The sequence below is a fragment of the Grampus griseus genome (assembly GCF_964374135.1).
Source record: "Grampus griseus genome assembly, chromosome: 16".
Taxonomy (NCBI): Eukaryota; Metazoa; Chordata; class Mammalia; order Artiodactyla; family Delphinidae; genus Grampus; species Grampus griseus.
Window position 1 is genome coordinate 33,309,059 of NC_139010.1, and position 13,599 is coordinate 33,322,657.

General features: G+C 45.9%; 1 protein-coding gene across 3 annotated transcripts in view; it reads left to right on the forward strand.

Annotated features, from left to right (window-relative positions):
• SH2D4B (SH2 domain containing 4B) overlaps window positions 1–13,599 on the forward strand; it is a gene marked incomplete at its 5' end in the record, with an annotated part of 80,350 nt that overhangs the window by 33,841 nt on the left and 32,910 nt on the right. For all 3 annotated transcript variants that reach the window (XM_082673886.1, XM_082673884.1, XM_082673885.1), the window contains one exon: window positions 6,634–6,781. In XM_082673886.1, the coding sequence (XP_082530012.1) occupies window positions 6,634–6,781 (148 nt within the window). The remainder of the gene's footprint in view (window positions 1–6,633; window positions 6,782–13,599) is intronic.

Genomic DNA, 13,599 nt, shown 5'->3' on the forward strand with positions numbered 1-13,599 from the left:
ATCCATCACTTCACCTAGTTACTTTTTGTGTGTGTGATGAGAACACTTAAGATTTACCCTGAGACAATTTCAAATATACAATACAGTGTTAATTTATAGTCCTCGTGCTGTACATTAGATGTCCAGAATTTATTCATGCTGCATAACTGAAACTTTGTGCCTTTTCATCAAACACAGCTTAAGTATCTATAGACAGAAGAATAGATAAAAGAAGTAGTATATGTGTATATACGGTGGAATATTATTCAGTCTTAAAAGAGAAGGAAATCCTGCCAGTTGTGACAACACGGATGAACTTGGAGAACATCATGCTAAGTGAAGTAAGCTAGACACAGAAAGCCAGATGTTGCATGAGCTCGCTTAAATGTGGAGTCTAACAAAGTCGAACTCGTAGAAGCAGAGAGTAGAATGGAGGTGGCCGGGTTGGGGTCGGGGGAGTGGGCACTGCCATTGACCTTGCTGCTTCATGTCACCACAGCTGGTTGGAGTAGGAACACTGCATTTAATTTGAGGTAGTTGGTCAAATGCTATTTATCTACGGTACGCCAGTCATGACCCTTCAGTGTCCTAAATTGTGTCCGCTTAAATACATATGTTGAAGTCCCAACCTCCAGTATTTTAGAATGTAACTGTATTTGGAGCTAAGGTCTTTAAAGAGGAAATTAAGTTCAAATGAGGTCTTTAGGGTGGGCCCTAATTCCCTATGATTGGTATCCTTAAAAGAAGAGGAAATTTGGACACAGACATGTATGAACACAGAGGAAAGACCATGTGAAGACACAGGGAGGAGATGGCCATCTATAAGTACTTTGTTATACACCCCTTATCCTTACAAGGGAGTAGGACTAGGGGGTTGAAGCCCCTCTGGCTCTGACGTACCTTGACTGCCTGGATTTTCCCTGAAATCCACGCCTGTCTGGAAGACTCCTGGGGGCAGATGATGGATCTATAGTCCCCGGGGTGGAAGCTGTCTTGGTTGGTGCCCTGTGTATTGCGTGATGTGGTGACCACAGTCAGGTTGGGGATTCCCGGGGGAGGAATAGAAACCTACTGTATAAACTGTGAAGTGCCGTGCCAGTGTGGTGCTTCACTTTTGTGCTTCGGAGATGCTAGTGACTGATGAAGGTGAAATACAGCTTTGGGATAAGATTCAACTTCTGCTTTGGAGTCAGACAGACCTTGGTTCCACTTTTGCATCAGTCATTGACTCTCTGTTCTAGTATTTCCCATCTTAAAACCAGCCAACCAACACACCGTCCCTCCCCATTTCTATCTTAACCCCACGTTCCCCTCCGGCTGCCACTTCCTGTCTCTGCTCCTTTTTTACAGGAAATGTCTTGAAAGGGTTGTCTGCGGTCACTCCCCTGCCTCCGGCACGCTGCCTGGATGGCTGCCCATCGCACCACTAGGGCTGCTGTTGACAAGATCTCCCATCACGTCCTGAGACCACGTCCTGCTGTCCCTTGTTGCTTCTCTATCCTTATCTTTTGTGATGTCTCAGCAGCCTGAGCTCAGCTTACAACTCCCTTTTTACTTGAAATGCTTTCCTCTCTTGGCTTCCCCCACGGACGTCGCCCCTCCTGGGTTTTTATCTTACCCCTTGGTCTGCCTTCTCAGTCTCCTTTTCTGGCTCCAGCTCTTTCTCCCAACTTTAAAATGGCTCAGCGCCCCAAGACACCCTGGCTTTTTTCTCTTGATCTGCCTTCTTTCTCGCATTGATAACATCAAGTCCATGGCTGAGAAACATCACCCCCGAGCAGAGGACCTCTCAGTCAACATCTGCAGCCTGCGCTCACCCTCAAGTCCTGGGATCACGCGTCCCACTGCCCACGGCAGGCCTCTTGGATGTCAGATGGCGTCTCAAACTCATTAAAGATAGAATTTTGTTTGGTTTCCTTCCAGCCACAGTGGATAATTCTCTACTCAAACATGCCAAACCTGTTTCCAGTGCTGGGGCCACTGCACCTGTGGTTCCCTTGCTCTGGAAATTTCTTCTCCCTGAGACTCACTCATCAGCCTTCTTATTATTTAGGTCTCAGATCAGTCCCTTTTGAGAGGACTTCTGGTCACGCAGCCTACAGTAGCCTCCCAGACTCTATCACTTACCCTGTTTTAATTCTCTGCACGCTTTATTATTTCTGATATATTTTTTATTTTACTTGATGAGTGTTTTTCTGTCATTGGAAGGCAAGCTCCGAGAGAGTGGTGCTGTGTCTGCCTTGTTCATGGCTACACCCCCAGTGCCTGGAGCAGGCCGAGCCTCCTGGGTGCTCAGTAAGGATTTGGTGAATGACTGGATGAAGCCGCTCAACTTCTTTAGCCCTTAATTCCTGACTCCTAGAGAGTGGGTCAATAGGAAGTTGGAATTTTGTCTATGTTTTAGAATTTAAAAAAATCATTGAATTGGAGAAAAGTCCTCAATCTGTGCCATTTCAGAAGCAACAAAATCCTTGCCTTTTTTTTTTAAATGAGGGACTCAAAACTCACAGTTACTGTCTTCTTTGTTTTTTGATCCATTAAAATATCAGTGGACTGAAAAAGTTATGAGCCACAAAAACAGAGAAAATGAGAGAAGGGAAGAACAGATGAGAAAATGTCCACAGAAGTTTGGTTTCTGGAAGACAGAGGGAAAGCGGTGCGGGGGTCAGCGGGGCTCCTGCAGGAAGAGGGCTGGTGGCACTGAACTGACTCAGTCCAGAGTCCCCACAGGCTCGGGACTTGGGGGCAGCAGATACATGAAGGATGGCGCTGAGAATGTGGGATTGGTGGCAAGTTTCTATGTGGAGTGGCTGGACCCTCAGTTCCCTGCTTTCACCTGTTTCTTCCAGGCTGAAGTTACTTCATCCCTTTCTCTAACCAGGAGGAGATGGGGAGTTGCAAGGGCAAGGTTGGGGCTCAGCATATCAGGCTGAGTGGAGAGAGCAGATGGGGGCCAAGTGGGAAACAGGGGGAGCAAGCAAAGGTCTGAACTCTGAACAGTGGGACCTGCAGCCAGGGTTGCCTATAGGGTGTACAGGGCTGGCAACTTTTTTTTTTTTTTGGTGGTGGTTTTGTCTATAGCAAATTAAGAACTTGAACTACATAAAATCAGCCTATTAGCTCTATTCTGGTGGCCCAATCTCATGTGATCCTATGATAAAAATATTGTGTTGGCCAATAGGATTCATCTGCTTGCTGGGCCACCCTTCTGGAACCAGGGCCTGGCCACTGGCCCCCAGGATGACTCCATATATATGAATCCTGGAGCTCCTTGGGGCACTTGGTTAACCCCTTGCATGGAGGAGAGGGTCAGAGAGCACCTTGAAGGGGAGAAGCAGGCACTAGGACTCATGTGGGACCTGGTCTTGGCTTGGGGCATCTTACCTGGACCACACTGCTGCCCCTGCCAGTCCTGGGGGTACTATCTCTGGCCAGTCTTGGGGGAACTTGCAAGGGAAATTTGCAAAAAGACACCTCAAAGCATCGGTTTCCCATGAAGTGTGGGGCTTAGGTTAGGGGTCCTGCTTGCTTGAGTCTAAGGGCTGTTCTACCTGCAGCTTGCATCCCACCACAGACTCCTGGGATGCTGGTGGTCTCATACCACCCGGGTAGGACAGAGAAGACAATGAATAGTCTCAGAGGAAGGACCTCCAGATACTTACATTTGAGGGTCCTCAATGAAATGGCTGATCCTTCATCCAGTCTTCCTAGAGTTAAGCCCATCTCTCAAGGAAACCCTGACTACACACTCTGAGTCTCTGTTTCAGATACATACTTACTTTTTCTCTTTAATGTGAGCAGTCAGGGAACATCAGACATCAGAGGAAAGCCTCCAACACGAATGACAGGCGCCAAATAAAACAAACTCAAAAGAAAACAAAAAAGCAAAGAAGAGAGGAAACAGATCTAAATCAGAATATGGGGGAGAAAAATCTCTAAAATCCTCAGAGACGAGCTATTGCATTCATGACACAATTTCAGCGTGCAACGAAGCAAAAAGAAACAACCAAAGAATAAGAAAGAGGGCTTGGGAATTACAAATGTGCTAGCTGAAATAAAAAATTCAGTGGAAGGTTTGGGGGATAAAGTCAGTGAAATCAGCCAGGAAGTAGAACAAAAAGACAAGAGACGGAAAATAAAAGAGAAATGATAAGGCACTTATAGGGTCAAATCAGGCAGTCCAGCAGTTGACACATAGGGGTTCTAAAAAGAAAAATGCAAAATGAGAGGAGAAGAAATTATCACAAAAATTCTAGGCAGCGATGTATTAGACTAGAAGAACCTGACACTCCAATCAAAAGCATCCTGATTGCCTAACACAATCAATGAAAGAAAATCCACATCAAGGCACATCTATTAAAAAGGTTCAGGGACTTCCCTGGTGGTGCAGTTGTTAAGAATCCGCCTGCCAATGCAGGGCACATGGGTTCGATCCCTGGTCCAGGAAGATCCCACATGCTGCGGAGCAACTAGGCCCATGCACCACAACTACTGAGCCTGCGCTCTAGAGCCCATGAGCCACAACTACTGAAGCCTGCATGCCCTAGAGCCCGTGCGCCAAAACTACTGAGCCCACGCGCTGCAACTACTGAAGCCGCACGCCTAGACCCTGTGCTCTGCCACAAGAGAAGCCACTGTAACGAGAAGCCCGCACACCGCAATGAAGAGTAGCCCTCACTTGCCACAACTAGAGAAAGCCCATGCGCAGCAACGAAGACCCAACGCAGCCAAAAAAAAAAAAAGGTTCAGAATTCAGTGATAAAGAGAAAAATTAGTGCCTTATGCAGAAGAATGAGACTCCGAGTGCAGTACTGGATGCTGGAAGACAAGATAGTAAAGCCTTGCAACTTCTGCAGGAAAAATTTTTTTTTTTTTTGGCCTTACGCGGGCCTCTCACTGTTGTGGCCTCTCCCGTTGTGGAGCACAGGCTCCAGACGCGCAGGCTCAGCGGCCATGGCTCACGGGCCTAGCCGCTCTGCGGCATGTGGGATCTTCCCGGACCGGGGCACGAACCCGCGTCCCCTGCATTGGCAGGCGGACTCTCAACCACTGCGCCACCAGGGAAGCCCAGGAAAATTATTTTTAATCAGATTCTATGCTTAGCTAGAAGTTACATGTGAAGGTAGCATATAGATATTTTCAGACAAGACTCTATATAGATGTATAGATTATATATAGATCTATCTATAGATATATATAGATAAATACATACATATATATATATAAATATATTTTCAGACAAGTGTCTCTCTGTGCATCCTTTTCTGAGAGGTATTGTGAGCTATGTTGCTGCAAAATGAGGACGTGGACAAGAAAGAAAACATGGAACAAAGAAACAGGGGCTTCAACTCACGGGAGGCTGAGAGGCGAGTCCTGAGAGGACAGACGGACAGGAGACCTAGATGGCAGCCAGCTGAGATGGGGAGGGAGAGGTGCATCTGGGGGGCGGGCGTCCCTTGGAAAAGATCACTGCTGTATTGCCTGTTATAAAAAAAGCACTTGGTTAAACACAGAGAAAGATTTACTGCAGATCTTAGAGAAGTTTGGCAAAAATTCAACACTCTGCTTCAAGATAAAGCAACTAGTAACTCAGGAAAGAAAATTATTCGAAAGAAAAAATCATCACACTGCCATGTTTTACTGAATTTCACATGCCATTAATTGTAAAATCTATGATTATTTTAAGAAGAAAGAAAAAAACTGTTGGCTATGAAAAAGGCAAGTAGTAAGTTGTAAGACTTACATATTTTAGAGATATTAGAAAGTTAAAAAATGTAATTCTTAGAATTGGTGGAAATAGCACCCTATTTGGCGTTACAGTGAACTATATTTAGTTCTGCACCCATCTTTGATTTAACCACAAATTGTGATGTAAATCTATTGTGAGGGTAAAGGAGAGGAAAAGTATGGGTATGAACCTGTGTGGGAAATATAAGTGCTAAATACTCATGTACCAAAAAAAAAAGGTAGTAGTTAATGTCTAGAATTGATAAATCAAGAATTAGCAGCATTATTCAGACACGGATGTAACCACACGAAGGAAAGCTAAAATAATCAAGGATGGTGACCTCTGGGCAGTAGATGAGGGCGGGGTAGGTTGGGGTGAAGTGGATTGGAGAATTGATGTTTTTTTTACAACACGCCTTTTGGCATATAATGCATGATTGACATGTGTGTGCATGTTGCTTTGATTAAACAAAGGTAGAGGAAAATACACACACGGCCTTTTTGGAGCTTGAAAGCAGGACAATAATTGGAGATTTGGGGCCCCCAAACCTGCTCTCTCTCTGAAATATCTTCGCTGAAAATAAGGTTAAGATATAATCATATCCTGCTTAACTGGCCTCCAGGAAGACCAGGGGCCCCTCCCCATGCCTCCCCTCCCCTCTTCCCCCAGAATGGAAGTGTGACCAAGGGTGGCCCAAAGTCCTCTTACTATTGCAGAAAGCTTTAGAGTCTACAAATCGTTCACATATTTCAGGCCACTTGATCCTTACCGTGGCCTGATTGGGTGTAAGTATCACCGTTTCATGTGCGTAGAGACAGAGCCTGGAGGGGCACCACTGGCCCACCTCTTCCCGTGACAGCTCAGCCCTTCCCTGCCCGTGCCCTGTCACCGTCACCTAACGTCATCCTGTCCCCGTGGTATCTTAGAGGAAAGAGGAAGAGGAGAGAAAGCGAGGAGAAGAGCAGATTCGCCTCCAGGAAGAGCAGAGGGCGAAGGAACTCTACTGGACCCTGAAGCAGGCCCAGCTGCAGAGCCACCCCAGTGAGAAAGAGGAACGCGAGTGGGAAGAACAGCGTGAGTAGAGCTTGTCTCTTGGGGTCTGGGGGGCCGGCCTGCCTTCTTCACCCACTCTCCTCCCACCTGTCTATTTGCTCAGTCATCATTCCAGTTCACTCAATCAGCCCAGAAGCCTTTGCCTGGGGTCAACCATGTGTGTGGTCCTGCTAAGGACCCAGGGGGTAAGGGCTCCATCCTCAAGGAACTTACTTGCCTGTTGGGGAGGTTTCTTATACTAAAGAATAAAGCCCTACATTTACTGAGTTACCAATATTTTTCTGACTCTGTGCTAAGCCCTGGGGATCCAGAGATGAGGGATCACGGTCCTTATCTTGGGGGAACTCACTGGCCAGACAGGAGATAGACGCACAGGCGAAGGGCTTTGAGGGAAAATGCACACGTTCTGTTGGAGCACATGGTGGCTATCCTGGTGCTGTTCCAGTCGAGTTATGAAGTGAGGCTTGATGGCGGTGTAGGGGTAACAGACAAAGAAGCTGGAGAGGGCCCTTGGGAAGGAGTACCCAGAATGTGACAAAGAAATGTGGTGTGCTTAGGAATTTAGAGGTGTATGGGGTGACTCTTAAACTTGGAGAGTGTCAGGGGTGGTAAGAAGTTAGGTGGGAAAGAGAGGGTGGCGCCAGGTTTGAAGGGTGGTGTTTTAATATGTTCTTGAGATTCGCTTTAATCAGGTATGGTTAGACATTCAGACATGGAAATAACTGTCTTGCAGGAAGAAGTTTTTCCTCACAGATTCCTAGACATGGAGAGCGTGGCATGCCGGGCAGGGCCACATGGGGAAGCACGAGGGTGAGTCAGGAGACAGAGGGAGCAAGGGGAAAAAGTGGGCAAGAGCCTTCACTGTGGTTTCTTTGGAAAAGGTAAGGTAGGGCAGGGTAAACAGGCTTAGGATTGGCTAGTATGAATAATTTCAGCAGGCTCTGGGGTCCAGGGGCTGCCTCTAGTTCTCTGATACCTGGCCCTGGGGTGATTACGGCAGATGGATAGATTGTGGAGTGTAAGAACTAGATAAAAGAGATGGTTGGAAGGTGGGCTTTGCATTGGTTAGTTTGCATTTGAAAGGCACACTTGCCGGTGAGTCCTTTACTAGAATTGGCTAGCTCTTGGAGGGGCAGTCTCTGAAGGATCGGCAAGGCCCCAGATGTCAAAACTTCGAAAAATACAGAAAATAAAAAGGCATGATTAATATGGGTGGACACTGGAAGCTTCTAAAGGTGAGTGACATGCTTCAGGCTGGGTTTGGGAGTGAGAGGAACTCGGGCCACAGCAGGGAGAGCAGAGATGTGAGGTGCCTTCTGCTGGCCAGCATTCTGGTCCTCAGCACTTCTTAGTCATCTGCCAGATTCATTAAACAGACTTAAAAAAATTGAGATGTAATTCACGTACCATAAAATACATCCTTTAAAAGTGCTCAATCCAGTGGTTTCTAGTAGACTCACAAAGTTGTGCAACCATCACCACTATCTAATTCTAGAATATTTTCATCACCAGAGAAGGAAACTCTGCGCACTGGCTGTTACTTCCCCCCGCCCCACACCCCTGGAAACCATTAATCTAATTTCTGTCCCTATGGACTTGCCCGTGATGGACGTTTCATATAAATAGAATCATACATTATGTGACCTTTTGTGTCTGACTTCTTTCATTTAGCACGTTTTCAAGGTCCATCCACATTGTAGCATGGATCAGTCATTCATTCTTTTTTATGACTGAATAAAATTCTCATGTGTGCATACACCACATCTCTGTTTAGCCATTTATCAGTTGGTGGACATTTGGGTTGTTTCCACTCTTTGGCTATTATAGGTGATGTTGCTCTGAGTATTTGTGTATGTTTTTGTGTGAACATATATTTTCATTTCTCTTGGATATATATCCAGGAGTGGAATTTCTGGGTCATAGGATAACTCTCTGTTTAACATTTTGAGAAACTGTCATACTGTTTTCCAAAGTGACTGTACCATTTTACATTTCTGCAAGCAATGTGTGAGTGTTCCAAGTTCTTCATATCCTTGTCAGCACTTGTTTTTCGTGGTGTTTTGCTTTATAGCCATCCTAATGGGTAGGAAGTGCTACCTCATCGTGATTTTGATTTGCAGCTACCTAACGACTGCCACAAAAATACTGAGGATCATAAGAAACTGTTATGAACAATTATATTCCAACAAATTAGATAACCTAGAAGAAATGAATAACTTTCTAGAAACATACAACCTACCAAGACCGAATCATGAAGAAATAGAAAATCTGAACCGTCCAGTTACTAATAAGAATATTGAATCATAAAGTTATATACGGATATTCAGCCTCACAGGGGTCGGTGCCACTGACCCCGCATTATTCATGGGTCAACTGTATTTCTTTTGACATTATAGAGGTAAGCTTTTTTTGTAAAGTCTCTTTGCTTCTACTGAGAGTTTTGAGGAAAACTGGAAGGAAAAATTAATATCAGTCCCCAAATAGAAGATACCATGCCTGTTCAAAAGCAGGTTTTTCTATACAGCAGGAACCAGGAGATAACTGTGGGTGGCAGCCTTGGTGTAGAGGTGTCCTGTCTTCATGAATGAAATTACTTGCCAGGTTTAGGTGCTGCAAGGCATCGATTGGCTCCCTGTTTTGGTATGAACTCATGGCAAACTGTAGCGTTTGGGAGTTCAGGGGCCTGCCGATCTCTCAAAGGATGACCGTGACGTCTACTATTGGAAAGGTCAAGCAACATTTTGATTTTGATCTTGAATGTCCAGTCTCATGGGTTGGAATTTGGCCGATTGGAATTAGGCATATACGGTCTTGGTTTTTGCATGGGAATTCTTGTAATGCTTATAAATGAAAATGAAATCATTCAACCATCTTAAGTCAAACAAAAATAATAATAATAAAACAAACATACTGGCCTTGGAAAAAAACAAAAAAAGAATGTTGAATCAGTCATAAAAAATCTGCCAACAGAGAAAAGTCCAGGAGCAGATGGCTTCAGTGATGAATTCTACTGAACATTTAAAAAAGAATTAATACAAGTCTTTCTCAAAATATTCCAAAAAATTGAAGAGGAGGGAACACTTCCAAACTTATTTTAGGAGGCCAGCATCATCTCATACCAAAGCCAGATAGAGACAATACAAGCAAAGAAAATTACAAGCCAGTACCCTTGATAAACATAGATGCAAGAATCCTGTAATATTTTGCTACAGAATATTTGTACATTTGGAAAGGCCTCCTGGAGGAAATGGCATTTGGTTTGGGAAATGTGGGGAGGTAAATAAGGCGGGCAAGGGCATCGCAGCCGAGGGAACAGTTCTGAGCAAAAGCAAGGTCATAACGTGCATAGAACACGACACATGCTTTGATGTGGTTGCAGCCTGGGGTTCATGGTGGGTAATGATGGAAATGAGGCCAGAAAGATAAGATGGGCAAGAGCGAACGAAGAATTCATTTGTTTAAATTTGGAATGGATGAAGAGATGGGTGAAAAAAGAAGGCAGGACAAAATTTATACTGAAAAAAATAGTGAACGATCACAGAGTGAAGTCACACGAGGCTACTGTGGTCTGGGGAAGGAGCAATGGGCTGGGAGCCCGGTCCTAGCTCTGCCACTTCCTGGTGTGTGACCTCGAGCAAGTTCTCGCTCTGCTCCATTTCTCAGTTTCTTCATTTGTGAGCTGAGGGTAATCACGGAGAGCTGAGGGTGAAATGAGCGGGAGGAAGCACAGGTGCTCTCTAAGTTGTGAAGGGCTGTCACTCACGAAGTGTCCCTCTTTTTTGTAGCTACACAATGAGATGGAAAGTTATGGGCTGGGCTGGTGTTTCATTGGTGACGGAGGATGGAAATCATTTGGCCCCAGTGCTGCCTGATTGCTAATTAATGTACTGTGTGGCAACCGAAAATGGAAAAACCTACCCTGAACAGAGAAAAGATGTGATCATTCAGGCCCATGATTTTGGTTCCTCATTTTATGCTTTCTTAAAGAATGACGAGCTAAACCCTGGAGGCTGTCATTCAAATCCAGCAAAGCCATTCTGCACTCAATTAACTTAATATGAAAGATATAGTGGGCCATTAATCTACTGGGAGCAGCAGTTTTCGATAAAACACCTAAATTAAATTCTCCAAGTTAGAAAAAAAGGGAATTGTTCCCTCTAATATCACTTGAATACAGAGTTAGTTATTCAGTTCAAACAGCGGAGCAGGCTCTGGCTTCTGAGAAGCTCTGAATATATCAGGCAGAAATTCACTTAATAATTTCTCAACTGTGAATTTGGAAGAGTGCGAGTTAGATAACCTTTAGTCATCCAGAGATTTAGAGATGAGCCGGCCTGACTTGGTTAACGGTATCATTTACAAAAATTGGAGCTGTGTGACTGTTCACTCCTCCCCTCCCTCTTTGAGCTGTGTGATCCCGGTTGTGGGCCCCCCCTACCCATAACTAGCACTCTAGTGTCGCACGCCTTGTGGGGTTTCGGTCAGAGCTGAGAAAATATGTGCTCGGGCCCAGTAGGGAGTCCAGTTATGCTGGTTCTGTTCTCTTCGCTCATAAAAGGGCATGTGCTCTGGAGTCTGGGTTTAAAGTCAGTGATTCTAAAATGCTGTGCGCTTGACACAGGCAGAGCTTGAAGGGGCCTGTGGAGATGGGGTATGGGTCTGCCGACGGGGTGGGCAGAGAAGAGTTTTGGGCTTGAAGGAAAGCTGAAGGATAGCACGGAAGGATTTTTTTTCTCTCTGCTGACGGGATGGGAAATTGTGTAGTTGCTCCTTGGACGTAAGTTTGAACTGATCCCCAAACTCCAGGTGCCATATATTTTTGGCTTTACAGCTCAGAATGATGCCAGCGTGAGTCCCCACATGCCTGATTCATGTCCTGCTCTCCTCTTGAATTACTCAGGAATCCCTGGGCGCTTTATATTGTCCCCAAAGTGAAGTCTTTCGGAGCGTCACGCTGGCATGGGGAGCGCTCTGGTCTTAAGGCACCCCTGAAGTTCCTCCTGGTGGCCACAGGGGGTCACTGTTGGCAGCAATCAGGATTGCAAGCAGAACAAGGATGGTTGACAGGTGATCTCAGAAGCCTCGGGGTGCAGGTAGAGACAGCCCCTTCCTTTGGCCTTGTTTAGCTGTTGGTGAGCCTCACGGGGTTTCCCCGAGGCTCATCAGAGCTCACTGTCTTGGCACCAAACACGTCCTCTCCCCAGGTGACGGTGCTCCAGCAGGTTGAGTCACCAGAGGCCTGTATGTATATCCTTCAGCATCCGGACCACCCGTTTCCCTTCTCCCAGGGGTCAGGAAACGTACCCTTCTCACGAACTTTCATTTTTCCCATTTCCCTGACAAGAGCTCCTGACTCTACCCAGCCCCCATTCTTACACCACTTCCCCACCTTTTGTGCCTTAATGGGGCTGGACCCATCCTAAAGGTGGTATTCCAGTCCCCTTATCTCACAGTCAACATGATCATAACAACAACAATAGATAATATTTAATGAACCTCCTCCATGTGCCCGAAACTGTCCAAGCCCCATCTATGTACAATCTCATTGATGTCTCAAAGTAACCCTACGAGGCCCTCATTTTACAGATGAGGAAATAAAGTGTAGGTATAGTAATTCAAGTTGTCCAAGGTTCCCATGAAGCAGAAAATGGAGCAGAATTTAAACACATCTACACACATACACAATTTAAATCTTTATTGGTGCCTTTTCCTGTATATAGGATTATTCGCTAATTTTCAGAGACATTGTGCTATTCACCCAAGGGGTTACTGCAAATTGATGTTGCTTTGAAGCGTTTGGTTTCTCGGCAGGCTGTAACTGGCTCATCTGAATTCTATTCAGCACTGAGTCTTTTCGATCTGGGCAGAGGTAGGGAGAACCATGGGCAAGTGCTCTAGAGACGGGTCTCATGAAGAGCAACAGTTAATGATCTTCCAGAACCTTGTGGCCCCTGGACCTTCCCCCCTGAATCCCATAGGCACCTCTCACTCCACACATCCAAAACTCCATCCTCCTCTTCCCCCACCTGCCTCATCACCTGACTGTCAGAGGCAGAAACTTGGCTGTCATTCTGGTCTCTCTTTTTTGGCTCACTACCAATCCCCAAACCACCAAGTTGTAAAGATTTGACCTCCTCAATATGCTCTGAATTTACTCCCCTCCTTCCCATTGTCCTGACATTAACCCCATTGCTCTTTGCCTAGGTTTCTTGTTTCCAAGCGTCTATTCTTGTTCCTGTCAGATTCATTTCCAACACCATAGCCAAGTCAGTCTTTGAAAAGTGCAAACGGGCATCCTGCTCTCCTGCTTAAAGCCTTTCAGTGGCGTCCATCACCCTTTGGTAAAGCACTAAAATTAATTAGCCGGTATTTATTGGTCTCCTAAATGGCCTTTTCTGTTTCTGCATCTTCACCTCTTGTCCCCTCCCCACAGGAGCTCCCCCCAGCCATTCTAAGAGGGATGCTCCAACTCCCTCTTGCCTCTGGGCCTCTGCCCCTGAGCTTCCTCTGCCTAGGATAGCCTCTCCTTGGCGTCTCTTTGCTGAATCCTGTGTGTCCACCAGGCATCAGCTTAGATGTCCTTCTCCAGAGGATTTCTCTGCCTGGATGAGGTGCCCCCTCTCCGGGGCCCCGCGGCACGCTGTGCACACCCCACACAGCTCCATTCATCATTTGCTGGCATGTTTCCTCTCCCAGGCAGTAAGCTCTCCAAGGGCGTGGACTGTGTCTTGCTGGTTGCTCTATCCACATCCCCTAGCCAGGCAGCCAGCTGATATGGTGACCTTGTGAAAATTAGAAAAAGGCACTGATTCTGTAAGACGCTACACTGCCATCTACCA